At 54.6% G+C, this 20,961-nt stretch overlaps 7 protein-coding genes across 7 annotated transcripts; 3 read left to right on the top strand and 4 right to left on the bottom strand.

Moving 5' to 3' along the window:
- Positions 1 to 472: 472 nt before the first annotated feature.
- On the bottom strand, positions 473 to 5,895 carry BX661DRAFT_178520 (SNF2 family N-terminal domain-containing protein). Its single transcript, XM_051534937.1, is given in 3 exon segments — positions 473 to 5,054; positions 5,070 to 5,736; positions 5,874 to 5,895. 2 exon segments carry the CDS (start codon positions 5,696 to 5,698, stop codon positions 506 to 508), a joined length of 5,178 nt encoding a protein of 1,725 aa, XP_051393892.1. The 5' UTR covers positions 5,699 to 5,736; positions 5,874 to 5,895; the 3' UTR covers positions 473 to 505.
- Positions 5,896 to 7,036: 1,141 nt separating this feature from the next.
- On the bottom strand, positions 7,037 to 11,086 carry BX661DRAFT_196691 (Non-repetitive/WGA-negative nucleoporin C-terminal-domain-containing protein; the record flags this gene model as incomplete). Its single annotated transcript, XM_051538067.1, has 1 exon — positions 7,037 to 11,086. The coding sequence occupies one exon, from the start codon at positions 11,084 to 11,086 to the stop codon at positions 7,037 to 7,039; it is 4,050 nt and encodes a 1,349-aa protein (XP_051393891.1).
- Positions 11,087 to 11,285: 199 nt separating this feature from the next.
- BX661DRAFT_140486 (histone deacetylase 8) lies at positions 11,286 to 12,425 on the bottom strand (the record flags this gene model as incomplete). Its single annotated transcript, XM_051532845.1, has 2 exons — positions 11,286 to 12,151; positions 12,206 to 12,425. 2 exons carry the CDS (start codon positions 12,423 to 12,425, stop codon positions 11,286 to 11,288), a joined length of 1,086 nt encoding a protein of 361 aa, XP_051393890.1.
- Positions 12,206 to 13,479, bottom strand: BX661DRAFT_160935 (3,4-dihydroxy-2-butanone-4-phosphate synthase). Its single transcript, XM_051533306.1, has 2 exons — positions 13,302 to 13,479; positions 12,206 to 13,169 (listed from the first exon to the last, which is right to left on the bottom strand). The coding sequence occupies exons 1-2, from the start codon at positions 13,417 to 13,419 to the stop codon at positions 12,592 to 12,594; spliced, it is 696 nt and encodes a 231-aa protein (XP_051393889.1). The 5' UTR covers positions 13,420 to 13,479; the 3' UTR covers positions 12,206 to 12,591.
- Positions 13,480 to 15,224: 1,745 nt separating this feature from the next.
- On the top strand, positions 15,225 to 16,506 carry BX661DRAFT_178506 (major facilitator superfamily domain-containing protein). The gene has a single exon (XM_051534936.1). The coding sequence runs from the start codon at positions 15,288 to 15,290 to the stop codon at positions 16,443 to 16,445; it is 1,158 nt and encodes a 385-aa protein (XP_051393888.1). The 5' UTR covers positions 15,225 to 15,287; the 3' UTR covers positions 16,446 to 16,506.
- A 721-nt stretch (positions 16,507 to 17,227) lies between these two features.
- Positions 17,228 to 18,732, top strand: BX661DRAFT_160927 (major facilitator superfamily domain-containing protein; the record flags this gene model as incomplete). The annotated part of the gene is made up of 1 exon (XM_051533305.1): positions 17,228 to 18,732. Exon 1 carries the CDS (start codon positions 17,359 to 17,361, stop codon positions 18,730 to 18,732), a length of 1,374 nt encoding a protein of 457 aa, XP_051393887.1. The 5' UTR covers positions 17,228 to 17,358.
- Positions 18,733 to 19,605: 873 nt separating this feature from the next.
- On the top strand, positions 19,606 to 20,869 carry BX661DRAFT_76327 (transaldolase-like protein). Its single transcript, XM_051539466.1, has one exon. The coding sequence runs from the start codon at positions 19,791 to 19,793 to the stop codon at positions 20,760 to 20,762; it is 972 nt and encodes a 323-aa protein (XP_051393886.1). The 5' UTR covers positions 19,606 to 19,790; the 3' UTR covers positions 20,763 to 20,869.
- Positions 20,870 to 20,961: the final 92 nt, after the last annotated feature.

Raw genomic sequence — 20,961 nt, 5'->3', positions numbered from 1 at the left:
CAGCAAAGACAGGGTAGACAACTGTTATAATAAGAGGGGGGTGTGAGGAGCACTAGTTATCTAGTGTTAGAAATGTAGGGATGATTTTATAAAAGGTTTTATTACCGATGTTTCTAAAATGCTACTAGGGCCGGCCTCATCTTATATGTGTCTCGTCACCTTTGTTGTGCACATTGGCAATTGTGCGCTCCGTTGGTGAGAACTGGATCTTCTGTGAGCAGGCTGGTATCTTGGCAAGTCAATGTTGTGGTTTTCGTGCGTGTACGCTCATGCGTGTGCATTGCAAAATGGGGAGCATGTTTAGGCATCAATGTAATGCCTCCCTAATTTACGCCTGCATGATCCAATTAGTGTCCTATCAATCGGCACGCAGGTGGAAACCTGTTTCGCGATTCTCGACCTCAACATCCACTTCTATATCTTCAGTCTGTGAAACACAACTAAAAGAAAATAATGTTTTGTTCCAAAACCTAAACACAAACTTCAATTTTCAAGCGACAGTCAACTACAGATCCTCGTCAATGTCCTCGTCATAGCTGTCATTCACTGTGTGGCGGCTCATGTTGGCTGCAAACGACTCGTGGTGAGGTGCGCCATGCAAATGTTGCTGGTGCTGAACATGGTGCTGGGTTTGGTAATGATGGTGATCATGGTGCGGGAGGGCTGCTGGTGACGGCTCTGCGGTAGAGTGTGCTGCAGCATGGCGAACAACAATCCCATTGTCTGGCATGGGACCCGACAGAATGGTGGAGATCGGAGCGCCAGAAAGTGCAGATTCTGATGTCGATGTTACCGCTAGCTGCTGCTGAATGGCAGCGGCAAACGTTGGGTTCAAGGGCGATTGGGTCCCAACCGGACTGTGGTAGTTTTCGCCGGTCATCTCGTTCAGCTTGTCCTCCAGCGCCCGCTGCATCTGGCATGCATCATCATAGACCATCGACCCCTCCTCGTTGTAGGTGCGTGCGTTGTCGAACATCAGCTTCCAGTCGCGGTGGAAGTCCGCCACCTGCGCATACTTGTGCGCCTTCACGTTGCGGCGGATGTTTTTCATCGCGATCGGCTGTCGGATGATGACGTAGTAGTCAGGGTAGTCGCGCCGGCTGGGCAGCTCCAAGAACAGGTCGCAACGCCGCCGCCCGTACTCGTCGACACACGCCTCGACCGCTGCAAACGAGGCTTCGAATATTTCGTCCATTCGCGTGCGCTCCGCGGAAGAAAGCATGTCAGCAGCGCCAGTCTTGCGCCGTGCCTTGCGAGCAGGGGTATTCGTGGGCGTCATGGCACCCACAACCGATGCCGCTGCCGACACCGCATCGTCGTCGTCAAGATCGGCGCCAGCCAACCGTGGCCTCTTGCGCCGACCAGCAACAGAGCCGCCGTCGTTGCTAGGTGGCTTGGTCGTTGGCGCCGCGCCGTTGGCGCTGAGACGGGGCCGGCCTCGCTTGCGCGGCGTGCTCAGAGCCGCCGCATCGCGAGTGTCCTTGGAGCGAGCGGCGTTGCCACTGCTTCGGACTCTCCCATGCTCTCTGTCGCTGTCATCGTCGTCGTCCGCATCGGCATCAACATTTGCATCGCTGTCACTATCCTCATCATTTCCACCCTCGCCATAGTCACCGCCACCGTCGCCAGCGGCACTGCCGTTGGCACTGGCCTCGGCCTGCTGGCCGCTCAGGTGCTGCTGCAGAAGCCGCTCTTCAATGCGCTTGCGCTTGCGCTCAGCACGCTCGCGCTTCTGGTTGACAATATCGTCAATGTCGGCGTTGTCGTCCTCCAGCGCGTCGAGCCACTGCTCCTCGGACAGCCCGTCGTCGTAGTACACGCGGCGCGTGTTGCGCGACTTGTCGCGCGTGGCCTCCTCTTCGGCCTTGCGCTTCTCCTCAGCCGGGTCATAATCTTGAAGGTATTCTTCGGGCAGCTCGCTGTCGGTGATCAGGCGCTCGGGGGGCGGGCTGGTGGCGTGGCCAGCTTCGCGCCATTCGGCCAGCTCGCGCTCCCTGCGCTCCATGTCCATGCGCGCAAAGATTATGCGCTCCTCGTCACTGCGCGCAATCATCTCGTTCAGCTCGTCGTCCGGGTTCGTCTCGGCCTCGGCGTCAGCCATCTCCTCCGCCTCGGCCTCCTTGGCCCTGAGCAGCGACCGCAAGAGGCGCTCGCGCTCCTCGGAGGATGTCTTGTTGTCGAACTTGCCTGCCTGAATGACCTTGCCGTCGAGGTCGCGCTTGTACTCTGCGCGCGCCAAGACATCCTCCTCGACGGTACCACGGGAGATCAGACGCAGGATGCGCACTTCGTTCTTCTGCCCAATGCGATGCGCACGGTCCATCGCCTGCGCGTCAGCCGACGGGTTCCAGTCCGAGTCAAAGATGACGACCGTGTCGGCGGTCTGCAAGTTGAGGCCCTGGCCACCAGCGCGCGTGCTCAGCATGAACACTTTGTACGGCGAGTCGGGCTTGTTGAACGTGTGCATGTACTCGCGGCGGTCCTCGTCGGACGTCGATCCATCAAGGCGCAGGCTCGCTATGCCGCGCCAGTCCAAAAAGTCCTGCATGATCGTCATGATTTTGGTCATCTGGAAGAAGATCAACACCTTGTGGCCTGTCGCCAGCAGCTTCGACAGCACGCGGTCCAGCAGCTCAAACTTTCCGGCCGAGCGGTAGAGCAGGCTGTTGTTGATTCCCAGCGGGTTGATGCGCGACTCAACCTGCTCAAAAACGTACGGATGGTTGCAAATCTTGCGCAGCTGCATGAGCGTGTTGCTAAAGCTCGCCTTGTTGGCGCGCGAGACGCCGTTGTCGTCAACCGTGACGCCGCGGAAGAGTGTGCCGAAGCGGAGCATCTGGTGGTACAGCCGGGTCTGCACAGCTGACATGCTGCATCTGATGACGTGCTGGACCTTGTCGGGCAGGTCGACCTCGACGTCCTTCTTGAGGCGCCGGAGCAGGAATGGGCGCAGCACCTTGTGCAGGCGCTTGATGATCAGCAGCTCCTCCTCCTCGTTGAGCGCAATGCGGTCCTGCGCACCGGCGCTGGAAAACGGCGCGTTGAACCAGTCGTCAAAGCTGTCCGCTGAGGCGAACACTGTGGGCAGCACAAAGTTGAGCAGTGCCCACAACTCGGGAAGATTGTTTTGCAGCGGCGTTCCCGTCAGGATCAGGCGGTAGCGCGTCTTATAGAACGTAGTCAGCGTGGCCGCCAGCTTGGACTTTGTGTTCTTCATGCGATGGCCCTCGTCGATGATCATGTGGATCCAGTTGATCTTGGACAGGAGGGGGCGGTCCTTGATAATGTAGTCATAGGTCGTCAGCAGCACCTGGAAGTCCTGCCGCTTGATGCGCTCAAGCAGGACACGCCGCTGCGTCGGATTGCCCTTGTATCCGATCACACGCACGCTCGGCGCCCATTTTTCGAACTCGAGGATCCAGTTGGTGATCGTCGACAGTGGCACGATAATCAAAAACGGCCCGTTCTGCAGCTTCTTCTCAATCAGGTACGTGACCAGCGAAATCGTCTGGATGGTCTTGCCCAGCCCCATCTCATCGGCCAGGATGCCGTTAAGCCGGTTGTTGTACAGCGACACCATCCACTCGAGGCCGTGCAGCTGGTAGTCCTTGAGCGAGCCACCGACCAGGATGCTCGGCTGCTCCTTGATCGGCTCGAGGATACGGTGCGCGACCGAGTAGTAGTCGCGGGACTGCTCAGCGCTGGCCTCGTCGGCGTCGAGCTCGGCGTTCTCGGACAGCCACGACGGCACGGCCTCGCCTCCAGCGGCCGGGCCATCATGTGAGACGACCGACTGCTGCTGGCGGTGCACGGCCTCGATAAGCGTGTTGAGGTACTGGTTGGTCTGGCCGAGCAGGTGCGAAATGCGCGTGTCCTTCTCCTTGTCGACCAGCTTCAGGTACGCCTCCTCGTCACCGGCCTTGAGCGCCTGGATGCGCTCGCGCGCCACGCGCTCGATGCGCTTCTGCTCCTCGCGCTCAGCCGCCCCGTGGAAGGTCAGCACGGTGCGGCCGAGCTTGGCCATGCGCTGCTGCTGCACCTTGTGCCACGCAACAAGCCCGGCGCCGTGCTCAGTGATGGCTGCTAGCTGCTGCTTGTGCTGGTCCTGCTCGCGGCGCTCGCGGTCCATGCGTTGCTGGCGCTCCATTTTCTCGGTCAGGCGCGCCTCGCGCAATGACTGCTTCTTCATGCGCCGCAGCGCCGACCGGTCGCCAGCAACGCCTAGCTGCGAAGCGCGAGTGATACTGCGCACAACTTCGTTGCGCAGCGCGCGCTGCTTGTGCCGCAGGCCCAGGGCCTTGAGCTCGATAAGCGCCTTGATGCGCGCGCTGGACTCGGCCCGACTCAGCAGGCCTGGGCGCTCGTACACAGACCCGGGCGCCAGGCCCACGTCCAGGCCCTCGTCGCTGACTGTGGCAGGCAGCGCAGCCAGCTCCTTGATGCGGTACTCGATGCGCGCGTCGCGCCGCTGCTCGCGCTCGCGGGCCATAGCGCGCACGTCAATGCCACTGGGTGTGATACTCGGCACCAGCAGGCGCTGCAGCCGCGCCGCCTGATTGCCGGCCGCGGCCAGCTTGTCTCTGAGCAGAAGGTGCGGCGACACAAAGCCAATGCTCTGTGGCAGCGGCGGAAGAACCAGCTGCACCTTGACCTGACCGATGCCCGGAATATTGGCCGAGGTCGTCCTCGTTCCGTTTGTGGCTGCAGACACGGGCGTCGAGGCTCCGCTAGAATCAAAGTTCTGGTGGATGGCTTGGTGCACGGACTCGACCGTGTTTCCGGCTGCTGTATTTATGCTGGGTGGAGGCGCGTCCAGCAGGCGCTTCTCTTCATCTGATAGGCTGCTCGCCCACAGCTCCTGGCGCAGCAACGGCGGCAGGGGCATGTTCTTTGCCACCAGGCGGAATGCCTGGATCTGCTTGCGCAGGCGGGCAATGTCGTCGGGCGTGAACTGGGGTGGCTTTGACAAAGCGTTTAGGGCCAGTGGCTGCTGCTGACTTTGAGTTTGGCTCTGCTGGGTGTGTGGCTGGGGTGATGTAGCCGCTGCTGCTGCTGCTGCTGCTGCTGCTACTATCGGTCTTGGCGCGATATCTGGGAATGGTCCAGAAGCTGACATTGACACAGAGGCGGAGGCGGAGTTTGGCTTTGCTGGGCCAGTGTTGCTGGACGCTAACACGGCCGGGATGGCTTCGCCTAGCGCAGAAACGGCGCAGTTTTCAGAATTGGCTGATAAAGACGTCTGTGGCTGTGATTCCGTGCTAGCATTGGCATTATCAATCCCATTAGCACTGGTATCTGCGGGTGGCTGCTGTTGCTGTTGCTGCTGGATTTGCCGCTGTTGCTGCTGGATTTGCTGCTGTTGCTGCTGAGCGTTGACCACGCGCATTATGTGCATCAGTTTGGCGTACTCTGCGTTGTTCTGCTCAGTCGCACCTTTGCTACGCAAGGCCTGGATCACCATCAGTATCTGGCGCAGCTTGTCCTTTGTCAATACATTGTCCTGGATGGCATGTGTGGCGCCAGCAGCAGTCGCGCCCGGCGTGCCCGGCGCAATCCCCGCCGATGCTGACGCTGCCGACGATGTTGCTGCTGCTGCTGTTGCTGTTGCTGTTGCTGTTGCTGTTGCTGTTGCTGTTGCTGTTGGCATTGGTGTGGGTGTGGGTGTGGGTGTGGATTCCGGCAAGGGCTGTATTTGCATATCGCACGGTTAGTACCAAAAAAGGACGGAATGAATGCCTATACGTGTGTATGTGTGTTTTGAGAGTAAATTGAGCTTAATGAGAGCTGCTACTGATTCGCGACAGCGAATCTCTCGAGTATTTTTTATTTTGTGAGAGTCAAGCAAGAAATGAGTGGGTATGTTTGGCACTTACGTTTGCTATGCTTTGGCCCACAAGCAAAAAAAAAGTATGTGTTGGTGAATGAAAAAAGACCGTCTCGTGTCAGAAGAGACGCAAAAAAAACAATGCGGCGATGGCTCTGGGAAAAGTGAGAGAAGGGACAGGTTATGCAGCAAGAAATCCGGTACCGATGTTGCTGTTGCTGTTTGTGGCTCTGGCAGTTAAGTTACCAGAGAAAATAAAATAAAGCAAAAAAAGGCAGATGGGATGGGCAGTGGTGTGACAGTCGGACGAACAGGCGAGCGGCTAATAGGGGGAGAGCGCAGAGGGCAGGATGGTGCCTTTTTTCTCCTGCGTGTGTGCTTGCGAGGTGCTGAGTGGCAGAGCAGGAGGGAAGATGAGGGGGGGGGCAGTGAGCAAAGAGCCGAAAAAAAGTACGTGCTCGATTGAAATGAAAGACAATAAATAAAGTGCAATAAAAAAGCAATGGAAAAGGAGCGCGGATAGTGGCTCTGGCAGTGGCAATTTGGGAACTTTTTTTTTTATTGTTTTTTGCTGTTTTGGCGTTCTGTTCCTTTTTGGCGCTGGAAATTTTCAAAATTGAAAGAAAAATGCGATGGGGAAAAAGAGAGAAAAAAGAAGGGGGAAATTATATGTTATGTGATGGAAGCTGGCCGAAATGCAAGGAAAATCGCTGCAAAAAAGAAATGAGAATGTGTGTGTGTGTCACTTTGCTTACTTTTTTCGTCCCCTGCCTGGCTGCAAACGATGCGATTGGCTGTGCGCTGGCAAAGCAGCAAAAGCGCGGGAACAAAAAGAAATAAATTGCAAGCGTGTGATGGTACGCTGCAGCGCTCTTCGCAAGCCATTCAAACAACAGCCAATAATCACGCCTGCTAATTAAAACAAAATCATGCGTCACGTGTAGAAGCATCCAAGCACCGCAAAAATGCAAAAATGTGCAGTTAGCTACCCCCCGCTTGTGATTTCCGTCTTTTTAATATTGTTTTTGGCGGTCCGACGCCACAGCCGCCAAAACCCAGACGATCTTGGGAGGAGGAGACTTTTAAGAATTGCCCGCCCCGGTCTGTGCGCAGCATCAAGCTGATATTATAAAATTATTTTAATTTTAAAACTTTAAATTGAGATAATAAATGTGTAATAACAATAATAATAGTAATAATGATTTTGTTGATTCAGTCAGAATCCATGTTAACGTCCTGGACATCGTCCCCATCCACTTCAGCCTCGGCAGGTTCACTAGCCTCATCCATGCTTCTATCAACCGACTCTGAACTCGAGCCAGTTCTCGAGAATTGGCTCTTTGGCGTGCTCGACTCATCCGCAACCATCCGCATAATCTCCTCAAAGTATCTCGACAACCCATGCTCAACCGCCCCTTGCAAGCGATTATTCTCAACAATATAATCACCCGACAACAACAAGACCCGGGAAGTAGAAGGCGATGGGGGCCCATTATCCGCAGCAACAATATTCTTGTTATCGTCGAAATGCTCAAGGTCCTCGTCCAGGGCAAAAGCCTCAGTGGGCGAAATAAAGCAGTCCGGGTAAGGCAGCTCCCGAACAGCCAAACACGAACGAAGAATATGGTAAAGCTCGGTAGCACGCAGGTTAGAGCGTAACAGCTTATCAGGAACATTAGGCGCGGACAAAACAGGCTGAAGCGCAGCCCAGTTATCGGATATAAAGACGCGGCGCCAGATAGTGCGCAAAGCAGCGTTCCGAGCTGAAGCGGAGATCGTATGGTTAGTGCGGCTAAGAATATCCACGGCCAAGCAGTGACGGTCGCGCATAAGGTCCGAGTCAACGGTGATGTTATCGGGGAAGGTCAGTAAGTCCAGGATATCCTCGATGTCGAGCGTGCGGCCGCCCAGTGAGCGGCCGAGGAGGTCGCAGTAGGCGGTGTACAGCGCAGGGCGTTCGTGGCGCAGCTCCGGCGTTGTCGTCCGCATGGCGGCATCCAGCGCGGACCGCTCAATGGCGTCCTCAGCGCCCAGAGGCAAAGCGACGGCGGCCACCTGGGCAAAGAACCCCTGCAGGGACTCCTGCACCTCGCACAGCTCCAGGGCATCCTCTAGGCGGGTGCGCGCCTCAGAGGCCAGCTGGTCGCCGGTGCCAGAGTCGGACCGGTCGCTGCTCGCAGCGTCAGCAATGACAAAGGCCAGCTTGCTCAGGCTGAGCAGCGTGCGGGTCTGCGACACCTCGTCGGAGTCTAGGGCGGCGCGCGCAAGCTTACCAGCAGCGGCGCCAAAGTCGCTGACCTTGACGTCGTGGATCCAGCCGATCTGCGCCATCGGGCCGTGGGGCACCTCCTGCTCGCGCTCGTCAATGTACTCCTTGAGCCATGCATCGAAGGCGCTGTCCTGCGTGTACAGCAGGCTGGCCCAGGCCCTGCGGCGCTCGTAGTAGGCCAGCAGCGTGCGCCCAAAGGCAGCGCCGAACTGGCCGACGTAGTTGCGCAAGTGCTCGGCGGCATTGGCGGCATCGGTGGCAAAGACCAGGGCGACCAGCGTTGCCAAGTCGCAGTACTCTTCGGCCAGGCGGAAGGCCACGGGCGCGCGCGCCAGGGGCACCAGGCTCAGCAGGAAGCGCGGGCGCACAACGTCATAGCGGCGGCACACGGCGTCGGCGCCGGGCGACTGCGCATGCCGCAGGGACGCGATGCGGTCGAGGAAGGCGCGGAAGCACAGGTTGGCCAGCGGGCCCATGAGGTTGACGCAGTCGCGCAGCAGCGCCGCGGGCGACGCGTAGGGGTCGTCGTCGCTGGCGAGGTCATCGGGCTCCGCCCCCGCCTCCGTGTCCGACTCGGCCTCGCCGGTGAAGCTGGCGCTGACGGCGTCGTCAAACACCGACAGGCGCGAGCCGTCGGCGGCGTCGTCTCCGGGCAGCGCGGCCTTCTCGATGCGCTCGTAGATGGCGGCGCAGTGGCGCGCGCTGAGGTCGCGGCACAGCGCGTACGTGGCCTCCAGGCGGCCCTCCAGCAGGTCCACGACGGGCGCCGCAGCCGTCCAGTGCTCGGGCGCCAGGTCGGCGGGCACGGCGTACAGCTCGGCGTGTGCAAAGCGGTAGCGCAGCGCGGCGTGCAGCGCGGCCGCCACGATGCGCGACGCCTCGTAGGCGACCAGGCGGCTCTCGCTGGCGCCGCGCTCGCTGACCTCCAGCGCGCGCCGCAGCACCGGCTCGCGGCCGTGCACAAACGCCAGCAGCGCGCCCAGCGCCGCCGTGTGGTGCCGCAGCAGCTCGCGCAGCGCGTCGCGCGCACGCAGCCCGCGCGCCTCAAGGAAGGCGGCGGCGGCGTTGGGCAGCAGCTGCGCCGCGGCGGAGCCCTCGCGCGCCGCGGCGCCGCTCTGGTGCGCCCACGCGGTGTTCTGGTGCGCCCACAGCGCCGACGCCGCAGCGAGCTGCTCGGCCGCTGCGCACAGCTGGGCGCGCGCCGCGGCAGACACCTTGGCCGCCAGCCCGTTGGCCGCCAGCACGCGCATGACGGCGTGCGCGCGGCGGAGGCGCTCGCGCAGGAGCGCGCCCAGGTCCAGGCGGTCGGCCACGAGCCGCGACGACCCGTCGAGGACCGACTGCGACACGTGCAACGCCGCCGCCTGCAGCGCAGCGTCCTCGCCCGGCGCCGACGACGCAATGGCGAACGCCAGCGGGCTGGAGTCGCTGCCGAAAAACACCGCCTGCTCGAGCTGCGCTGTGAACGCGCGCGTCTGCGCCGCCAGCGAGTCGGCCGACGAGCCGGCGCAAGTGGCCGGCCGGGGCCACTGCTCGCCGGGCAGCTCGTCGGCCTCGGCATCCTCCCGCGCGGGCGCCGCATCGACGTCCGCCTGCCTGAACGCCACGTCCACCGCCACGCGCAGCACGCCGGCGCCGGCGCCGGCGCACACCAGCGCCAGCGCAGCGTCCGCGCCGGCGCCGAAGCCCAGAACGGCGCCGCGGAAGGACACTGCGGCCTCGAGCGCCAGGCGCGCGGCGCCGGCGGCCGGCGGCAGCACGCCCACGACCACAGCGCGCGGCGCCACGACGAACAGCGCCGGGCCGCCGGCCGGCAGCGCCAGGCGCAGCGAGCTGGTGTCGAGCGCAGTAGCCAGCGGCCACAGCGCAGCCACGGCCGGCTCGGCCGACACGTGCGGGGCGCTTAGCAGCGCGAGCGCGGCCATCGAGCGGCGCGCCGTGTGCAGCGCAACCAGCACGCAGACGTCGCCGGCGTGCGTCGCCGCGACGTCCAGAAGCTCGACGTCGGCGTCGGCGCCAAAGCGCGCCGCGGCGGCCTGGCGCAGCGTGCGCGCGACGTCGGCCGAGAACAACAGCCGGTCGCCGTGCGCGCGCGACACGACCCACTTGACCAGCCGCGTGCGCGTCAGCAGCAGCACCTCGCGCGACTGCCGCAGCTCCGTGCGCGCGCCGGCCGCCAGCCCCACGAGCACATCGCCGCCCGAGCCGCCCGAGCCGCCCGAGCCGCCGCCCAGCAGCGCCGCGACCGCGCCCAGCAGCGACCCGCCAGCCTCCGCACTGCGGCTGCGGCTGAGCTGGCGCGCGTGCAGCTCGCCGCCGCCCAGCGCCACCTGGAACAGCCGCCCGCGGCGCGTGGCCACCACGGCCAGGTCGCTGTGCACTAGCAGCGCGCGCTCGCACACGTCGCCGCGCAGCCCGTCGCCGAGGTCGGCCGAGCGGAACCGCGCGGCGCCGCCGAGCCCAAACACCACGCGCGCCCACAGCCGCAGCCGCCCGCCGCCGCTGCACGCCAGCACGCCGACGTCGCCCGCGCCGCCGCCAATCAGCACCACCACCGGCGCCTCGCCGCTGCCGCCGCCCGGCATCTCCAGCCGGTGCACGCCGCTGCCCAGCGCCGACCGCGCCAGCGACCACACGACGCACTCGGCCGCTGTCGCCACAAACGCAAAGTGCTCCGACGCGCCGCTGGCCACCGCTGCGCCGCACGCTCGCGCCGCCGCAACCAGCGCCGCTGCCTCGTCGGGAAGCGCGCCTGAAGCGTACACTGCGTGCCTGTCGCCCTGCAGCAGCACCGACGATTGTGCCGACTCGCTGTCATCGCTGTCGTCTGCGTCAATGTGTTCCGCCGCATGCTGCCCCGTCTGCTGCTGCTGCTCGAGGGGCGCTAGCCACGCCGGCCGCCGTGCCCCGGTCGCCTGCTTTTTGCGCGCGTCGTCCACAGTGCCTTCGGCCTGTCGGCGCCGGCTGGCGCGAACGCTGGGTGATGTGAGCATTAAAATAAATTGAATTGTGTGAGTGAGTGACCAAATGAATTGTAGTGCTTATAATTGGTAATTGTGGAATCACAGCCTGAATGCAACAAACAAATAAAAAATAAACTAGAGAATAAAAGTGCAGACACGCTTTTTTTCTCTACGCGCATTTGGATCATCGATCTCTCTCCCCCCCCTTACTAAACACGTTCGACTCGGCTCATCCGAGCTGCCCGGCGATTGCGTCCACGATGGCGCGCACCGATTCAGCCGAGTTCTCGTCAGCCACGCGCATCGCATCGACCGCCATTTCAAACCCGGGTCCGTACTCGCCCAAAAACTCATGCTCAGGCACGTCCGCCGGCACATCACTACCTCTGCCGCATGCCACCGCAGTGAGCCGCGCCCAGCACCTGGCGCAGTCCGAGTGGCTGTACCCCCCGCCACCCAACACCAGCAAGGGCCTTGCCCACGCCATAGCCACCCTGAGGCACTCAGCGTAGGCGTCGGTCGTCAGATTAAACACCTTGTGCGGATCGCCGGCCAGCCCATCGCACCCGCACTGCAGCACCACGGCGTCCGGCGCAAACCGCTCCACGACCAGCTCGCCAACCGCAGAATACGCCCCAGTAAACGTCCCATCTCTGGCGCCAGGCTGCAGATTCACATTAATGCTTCTGCGCTGTCCGCGGCCACGGCCCTCAACGCACGCAAGCCCGGTGCCCGGGTAGAACCCGCGCGAGGCATGGTGCAATGAGAGCGTTGTCACCCTAGCACTATGCTCGAACGCCAGCTGCACGCCGTCACCGTGGTGCAGATCCAGGTCAATGTAGAGAATGCGGCTAAACCGTTGTTGCAGCCGCAGGATGCCCAAGACTGCGTCGTTGATGTAGCAGAACCCGGCGGCCCGTGCGCGCCGTCCGTGGTGTCGCCCGCCCTCCCAGTGCAATGCGGTGCGCGTGCGCCCTGTGATTAGCGCTTCGGCAGCCACCAGGGTGCCGCCTGCTGCGTAGCGCACGTGCGAGGCCATACCGACAAACCTGCTGCAGCCATGCACAAGTCCAAAGTCGCTCTCATCGCTGCCAGCTTTGCCATCCCCATTGTCATCGTCATTGTCATCGTCACTACTGTCTGATTCACCGTAGCATACGGCGCGCACGTACTCTGCCGAGTGGAACATGCACAGCTCTTCGTCCGTAGCCGCCCGCGCCGCCTCAATCTGCACGCTGTCCTTCAGCCCTAGTGCGTTGATCAGCGCGTGCACCCGCGACGCCCGCCCTGCGTTGGCCGGCAGCAGGTCTGCCGCCTGGATGCTCTGGACCGACCGAACAAGAACGGGTTTGGAATAATGCGTGCTCATAGTAAGTCAAATATCAATCATGCCTCGCATTTTTTATCGCACATGCTCGGTCCACATATGCACCGCTCGATCCATCGTTTGTTCTTGCTTGTGGGGAATAGCATTTGATTTTCTCTCAACAAATAAACCTCATTAATATATGAAACTAGTCACAGTTGTTTCTCTTCTAGACGCCATGTGTCTTGCGGTATGCGACCAGGTCGTTGATCGTAATGATCTTTAGCCCGTGCTCCCTGGCAAACGCCATGCAGTCACCCCTCCGCTTCATCGTTCCATCATCGTTCATCAGCTCACACAGCACACCAGCCGGATTCATACCTGCCAGTCTAGTCAAATCCACCGCCGCTTCCGTATGCCCGCCTCTCTCAACCACGCCGCCCTTCCGCGCCCTCAGCGGCAGCACATGCCCGGGCCGTCTCAAAGACAACGGATCCTTATTCGTAAAGTCTCCCAGAACCTGGATCGTTCTGCTGCGATCGTGCGCTGAAATACCCGTTGTGATCCCCAGGGCTGCATCCACCGTCACAGTGTACTGTGTGCGCAGCGGATCCGTGTTGTTCTTGACCATCAGTGGAAGGTCGAGCTCATCTAGTCGGTCGGGATCCATCCCTACGCAGATGTACCCGCTGCTGTACCGGATCGTAAATGCCAGTAGGGATGGTGTGGCTTTTTCTGCAGCGAATATCAGATCCCCCTCGTTCTCGCGGTCCTCGTTATCCATTACCACCACTCCTTGGCCGGATCCTGTTTTTTTATTCATCAAGCAGTGGATTTAGTTTTTTTGTCATCAATCACATGCAAATCACCTTTTCTTTAATCCACAGCCGCTCAAGATAAGAGTAGCTTTTTGCTTGGGTTTTTGTCAGGTATACTTACGAATTGCCTCTAAAGCTGACTCAATTGTGTCAAACTGCGACGCTGCCACATCAACATTGGCGCCAATATCGGACGTCCGTGTCGCAAAGTCCACACTGTTCACTTGTGCTGGTGTCATGTCTGTATGATCGTTTTATGTGTATATCGTAAGAAAAATTAAAAGGTTTCAAAAATAAAGTAGAGCAAAAAAAGAAAGAAAGAAAGAAAAAGTATTATATTGGACTGCTTCTTTTTTCTATTGTCAGAAACTTTGTCATGTCGGTTTCGAATTTGTTATCGGGGGAAGAATTCCCGAGATCCAGGCTCTGTATGGCCTAAATAATTTAATGACAAATCCGATTGAGCCAATTCGTCATGTTCACACTTTCCACCTGCCCAGTCTGACTAATTGCAATCAGATTGTGACGGATGAGGGGGTGGGAAATAATAAATCTGACCCAAAAGTTCAACAAGCTTTTAACGGTTTGATCTGAGCGGTTACAAAATTAAAACCAAAAATTGTTTGATATCAGTTACCAAGTTCCTTACCAAAAAAATTAAACCTAATCATTATTTCGTTTCTTAACACCTATTTCGAAATTCATGTTTATTCATTGAACAAATTCAGATGAAAGATACGGGATTGCTGCGGCAATAAGAAGCCCAATTGAACATGAAACATTGTTTTTTTTACCGAGTAAGGAAATATTTTATCCGAATTGAGAGCACCACAACAAAAAACATAATATTTCTGAAAAGCATGCCCTTGGAAAAAGCCACATTGTATCATCTGGTACCGCGCTTTCTTTCAATCGAATTCGGTCATCAAAACAAAAGGTTTTAATGCCGCTGGTCCTGTTTTTATCAGTATACTGTGTACCCAATCGACCCGCCCAGTGAGAAAAATAAATATATTGAGATAATCAAACAAGTAATACAAATGACAAAACAATGATAAATGAGTAATACCGAATGTCTACCGCACTACCTTGCCTATCATGGACTTTATTGTGGACCTGAATACATCCCCTTATTACGAAATATTCTAGGAGCCGCCCAATCGACCTGTCCAATGTGTGTCTGTACACATATTTGCATAACCGTTCTTTTAAAAATTACCAGTGTCCGATTATCCCCAATCTTTTTATTGCGTTTTTGCCCGCATTATTGGCGATACAACTTGAAGCAGCTTGAAGGCAGTATTTAATGCTCTGAGTTACATATCCGCTAAAGCGCTTGATACCACAAAGGTAACAATACAACAAATTTGTAAAGCCCACCATGTCCGCATATTTTCTTGGTAAATCGGAGTTTTTTTACTTTCAAAAAAATACCACTCATTTATATCTTTCAGATAACCCTATCACCAAAAGACAATTGCATTTTCGATTTAAAATATTTCTTTGTAGAGTTGCTTGAGAACCATTATCATCAATTTTATACCCTTTTTTGGTGTAGCCGATCTTACTGATCATCTCGATTTGCAGAGGCATGCGCAGTCCCACGGACCTAAATGCATGTCATTTCCTCCGAGTTTGGCTTCCCCAACCATGATATGCACGTTTACAAATTTACAAGTCTTCTATCGCAACACAAACATTTTTTTGCCCATCACCGACATCTGCAAAAAGTATTAAAGGGGTTGAGAAGCTCAAATTTTATCAAAAACATTCATATCAATTTTACTATTTCTGCCTGAACATTTTCACACCCGTTTGTATATATATATATAATTTTAACTTTACGACATAACTATTACTATATTTTAAATTTTTCACCATGAGTATGTATTCCGGAGGCGACGAGATAGACAAAAAAGGTTCCGCCCAGATAATGGAGATTACCTACAGCAAAGGATGTCTAGAAAATAGCCTCATTAACACATTAACACTCGACGACAACGCCTCGGGCCCCTTGTCCAAGCTATCTGCCTTAAACATTGTCGAAGAGTATGCTCCTGCCGGCTGCACATACGCCTGGGTTATTGTTGCATGTGCCTCACTAAACATGATGTGCACCATTGGCATTGCCAACAGCTTTGGCGTTTTCTCCACATATTACATCAACTTCCTCTACCCCAATGTATCTGCTGGAAACATCGCCTGGGTCAGCACAACAATGACTTTCTTCATGCTCATTGGCTCTATCACCACGGGCCCATTGACCGACAAGTTTGGCTTCCGCTCGGTGTCTCTGACCGGCGCTGTCATTTGCAGCCTCGCACTTCTTCTCGCCTCTTTTACCAACGCACTCTGGCAGGTTGTTCTGACACAAGGTATTATGTTTGGCATTGGCGCCGCTTGCATTTTCTCGCCTTCAAGCTCGCTTCCTTCCCAGTGGCACGACAAGACCCGGCCATTGGCGACTGCCATTACTGTTGCTGGAAGCGGTGCTGGTGGCATGCTTTTCACCGCAATCACACAAAAACTGCTGGATGCGATTGACTACAAGTGGGCACTTCGTGTCCTTGCCCTGATATTGCTGTGCATCAGCGGAACTGCCAGTCTTTTCTACAAGCGGCGAGTATCTGTTCCCAAGGGTGGTGTGAACTTCATGGCTATCGCTAGGGATAAGCGGCTAATTATGGTCGGCTTGGCCGGTTTCTTTGTCAACGTCGGACTATTCATGCTGTGGTACTACCTCCCGACGGCGGCACTAGCGCTCGGTCAGACTAAACAGGCGTCAAACAATCTGATTCTCTACATGAATGCTGGCAGCACCGTGGGCCGGATTATCGCCGCTTACGCGGCCATGGCCCTTGGACCAATCAACCTCGTCATCTCGTCATATTTAGTATGTTCTATCCTCATCCTGGTTGTTATGTTGGCGGTTAAGAGCATGGTTGCTTATATCGTGCTTGCAGTTATCTTTGGCGCCATTTCTGCAAGCTACATTTCTATTACTCCACCACTGCTCACGGAGTTCTTTGGAACGCAGGCGGTTGCCACAGCTATGGGCATTATGAACGCATGGTGCTCCATTGGTATCCTCATTGGCAATCCGTCGCAGGGTGCAATATACCAAAAGTTTGATCGCCCAACGGGCTCATTCATGGCAATTACCATTTGGGGATCACTGAGTCTTTTTCTAGCCGCCTCTACGTATGTGCTCTTGAAATATCTTATTGTTTGCGGTAGCGCTTACCGTATTTGGTCTAAACTTTAGACTGTTGTTTCCATTTTTAATATTAAAAAAATTGGCATAAAAAAGTGTGGCCAAAAAACAGTAAAACCATGTTATAATATATTGAAAGTTCATATTTTTTTGTAAATATTTTATACTGGGTTTTGAATATTAACCCAAGCAAAACGACATTAACAAAAAATGACCATTTGAAACGTATTGATTTGAATACCGATTAATGTAAAAAAATAATAAACTTGTAAAAATTAAGGCTAAATAACATGTAGATTAAAACTCAGTACACACTGATGAGATTTAAAATAATACATTTGAGAATCTAAAAATAAAAGATGCTGTGTATTTTACAATTCAAACAAAAACCCTGTGTACAAAATAAAGCATGTTTCAAATCAGCGGATCTCATGATCCCCCAACATAGTGGGATGGTACAATACTTTTTTCTACAGGGAGTTCTCCATCATTGTATAGTTCCAGAAAAAAATTATTCGCCGCTGCTTTTCAATTTTAGTGTAGATCGGATGAATACTCTACATGCATCTAATTCTTTGTTTCAAATTCTGCATTGTAAATTCCATGCATAGTCTTGATTAATAATTTTTTATTTCCAAGTGGCGCCTTGCACCACATTTTCAGATACGAGTTCCCCCCGCCATAAACCCAGGGAGAATACAAAGCAAAAATAGTACCGACCAATCCATTTTTAATGAGTAGTGCTTCAAACGGAACAACCATTGTCCCACTTAACCTTATTTAAGGCAAGCCCCCTGGCGTTAAATTTTTTGTGCATTCATCAGACAATTCATCAATAAACTCCCGTTTTAATTTTACTTATGCTACCAATATTTATACATTTAGCCACAAATTTACAATAAATTTAATACTCAATATTTTAAACCTTATATAATTAATATTTTAAAGCCTATTTCTAATACTCATGCTGGCACAAGTTAATAATGCCGCAGGTTCTCAGAGCACCACACGCTCAAACTCCTTCAATATTGATCTAGAGAAAAAGTCTGTAGAAATACAATTGCTTGACAAAGACACTCCGGATTATCTGTCCAAGCCACCAACTATAACTGACATTGAAGAGTACGCCCCTGCTGGCTGTGCTTACGCTTGGGTCATTGTTGCATGTGCCTCACTAAACATGATGTGCACCATTGGCATTGCCAACAGCTTTGGCGTTTTCTCCACATATTACATCAACTTCCTCTACCCCAACGAGTCCGCCGCAAATATTGCTTGGGTTGGTACGTCAATTACCTTTTTTATGCTTGTTGGAGCAATTGCCACAGGTCCACTGACTGACAGGTTTGGCTTCCGCTTGGTATCTCTGGCTGACGCAATCATCTGCAGTCTTGCTATTTTACTTACGTCTTTTACCAATGTTCTCTGGCAAGTTGTTTCGACGCAAGGTATTGTGTTTGGAATTGGCACTGCGCTTTTATACTCACCATCTATTTCTCTTTCTGCGCAGTGGCATGACAAGACCCGGCCATTGGCAACCGCCATTACTGTTGCTGGTTGTGGTGCTGGTGGTATGGTTTTCACCGCAATCACACAAAAACTGCTGGATACAATTGGATACGAGTGGGCTCTCCGGGTTCTTGCCTTAATAATATTGTGTATCAGCGGAACAGCAAGCCTCTTATACAAACGACGCGTACCGATTCCCAAGGGCGGCGTAAACTTTGTGGCCATTGCCAAGGATAAGCAGTTGACAGCCGCTGGCGTGGCTGGGTTATGTATTAATCTTGGATCATTTGTAATTTGGTACTGCCTCCCGACGGCGGCACTGGCGCTTGGACAGACCAAGCAGGCGTCGACTAACCTAATTATCTACATGAATGCTGGCAGCACCGTGGGCCGAATTGTAGCGGCATTTGTAGCCATGGCCATTGGCCCCATCAACCTCGTCATTTTTTCGTATTTGATATGTTCTACCCTCATTTTAGTCGTTATGTTAGCGGTTAAGAGCATGGTTGCTTATATCGTACTTGCAGTTATCTTTGGCTTCATTTCTGCAAGCTACATTTCTATTACTCCACCACTGCTCACGGAGTTCTTTGGAACGCAGGCGGTTGCCACAGCTATGGGCATTATGAACGCATGGTGCTCCATTGGTATCCTCATTGGCAATCCGTCGCAGGGTGCAATATACCAAAAGTTTGATCGCCCAACGGGTTCGTTCATGGCAATTACCATTTGGGGATCGTCGAGTCTCTTCCTTGGTGCCTGTTGCTTCATAGTTTTGAAAACTACTGTCATTAGTGGTAAACTGTATCGTATTTGGTCAAAGCTATAAGATGTCGTTTAATATATTAATATTATATCCTAAACTGAAGAAAATAATGAGACTACCAACATCTAAAAATTAAAATATCCTGCAAATCGACATATTTCTCATCCAGGTTGCATAACAACCCAGAACGTGCTTAGAAACTAGAGTTAACAATCCACTATAGTTGAATATATTAATTATTGTGCCGCCCATTGCAAAGAGAAGCTTGGACTTTGGCTTAGGCAAAGTTTTGGATAAAAACTTGGGTGTGGCTGTAGTAGACTTGGGTTCGGCCAACTCGAGCGGTGCCTTTTCGAGGAAACAAACAAGGGGACTGCTCGCCTGTAAGCAGGTCATTGATAATGATGCAAAAGTTCAGCACTGCGGACATGTCACGATTCCACTTTCGTTTGCCTGATGGGACTTTTTCGCCATCCTTAATCAGCGATGACAAAAAAGTACTGGAAAGCAGTAAGCAGCGCAGAAAGCAATATTCGTTTGGTTAGAGAGTAATTTGTTGCTAAATGCTTATGAATGTTTCATATGTGTGCTGCCTTTGTCCTACCTTTGTCAAAAATAGTTAATGCACTACCTTTGTTCTCCTGAGTGCAATCTTTATTTGCAGCATCATGTTTGAAAAACACAATAAACTGCACTGTAACAAATCCCCAATCTGCAGAGTAGCCTTTGAGATTGTGTTTACATGCCCACATTCACATTTTGTTAAAAGCAGTTGCGAGCATTCCACTTGCGCGGATTACCGAGAATGATAATTGCTTGATCAACCCAGTTTCAATGACGCATAATTTCCACGTTTTCTCGAGCCGCTCGCAGGCCAATCACTCGGTGCGATGCTGTGATTGGAAAGCCTCCCACGTCCCCTCGTCCCAATTGCATTTCCTTCAATAAAAGCACACGCCATCCAGGGCGACCAGTAATGCAAGCCCGCTTCACTCGCCTGCACGCCCTCGTATAAAAAGCAAGCTTTGCCGGCACCATTGCATTTACCTCTCTTCATCTAACTTTTTCTTTTCATTTCTCCGAAACCCATATCACTATTCAACCCACATTTTTTCCACAGCATGTCTTCCACCGTTCTCGACCAGCTTAAGCAGTACACCACTGTCGTCGCCGATACCGGCGACTTTGACTCCATCGCCCAATACAAGCCCACTGATGCCACAACCAACCCCTCACTGATTCTCGCCGCCTCCGGTAAGGCCCAGTACGCCCACCTTATCGATGAGGCCATCGAGTGGGCCAAGACTCAGGCTTCCACCGTTGACGACCAGGTTGAAAAGGCCTTTGACAAGCTGCTTGTCAACTTTGGCTCCAAGATATTGGCGATCGTTCCTGGCCGCGTCTCCACCGAGGTCGACGCGCAGTTCTCGTTTGACAAGGATACCAACGTGCGCAAGGCACTCGAGATCATTGAGCTCTACAAGTCTGTCGGCATTGACAAGGAGCGTGTCCTCATCAAGATTGCCTCCACCTGGGAGGGCATCCAGGCCGCCCGCGAGCTTGAGACCAAGCACGGCATCCACTGCAACCTGACCCTGCTCTTCTCATTTGCCCAGGCCGTTGCCGCTGCTGAGGCCGGTGTCACCCTCATCTCACCCTTTGTAGGTCGCATTCTTGACTGGTACAAGGAGAGCACCGGCAAGAACTACGCTTCGCACGAAGATCCCGGCGTTGAGAGCGTCTCGACCATCTACAACTACTACAAGCAGCACGGCTACAACACCATTGTCATGGGCGCGTCGTTCCGCAACACTGGTGAGATCAAGGAGCTTGCCGGCTGCGACTACCTGACCATCTCGCCCCAGCTGCTTGGCGAGCTGCAGAAGGAGACAGTCGATCTGCCTCGCAAGCTCTCGCCCGAGGTTGCCGCTTCTGCCAACGCCCTCGAGAAGGTCTCCTTCGACGAGGTCAGCTTCCGCTGGGCCCTGAACGAGGACCAGATGGCCACTGAGAAGCTGAGCGACGGCATCCGAAAGTTCAACGCGGACGCTGTCAAGCTGCGCAAGATTCTGCGCGAGAAGCTCTCTGCCTAATCAACTTTACATTCTTATTTTTTGTATACGTGTCGGGTGTCAATCGATCATCCCTTTTTTCTATAAAAACAACCAATTTGAGTCATCATCGTTGAAAATCTGGTGATTGTTTTGGGCGAGCAGCTCTAAAAATTTCGATATCTTGAAATCGCGCATTTGACATTGCTGGCTTCACAGAAACATGAGCTTTGTGGTCTTG

Source organism: Kickxella alabastrina (genome assembly GCF_025024165.1).
Source record: "Kickxella alabastrina strain RSA 675 chromosome Unknown BX661scaffold_4, whole genome shotgun sequence".
In the NCBI taxonomy this organism is placed as follows: Eukaryota; Fungi; Kickxellomycota; class Kickxellomycetes; order Kickxellales; family Kickxellaceae; genus Kickxella; species Kickxella alabastrina.
Note: the sequence above shows the minus strand (reverse complement) of the source record. Positions and strands in the feature narration are given on the sequence as shown.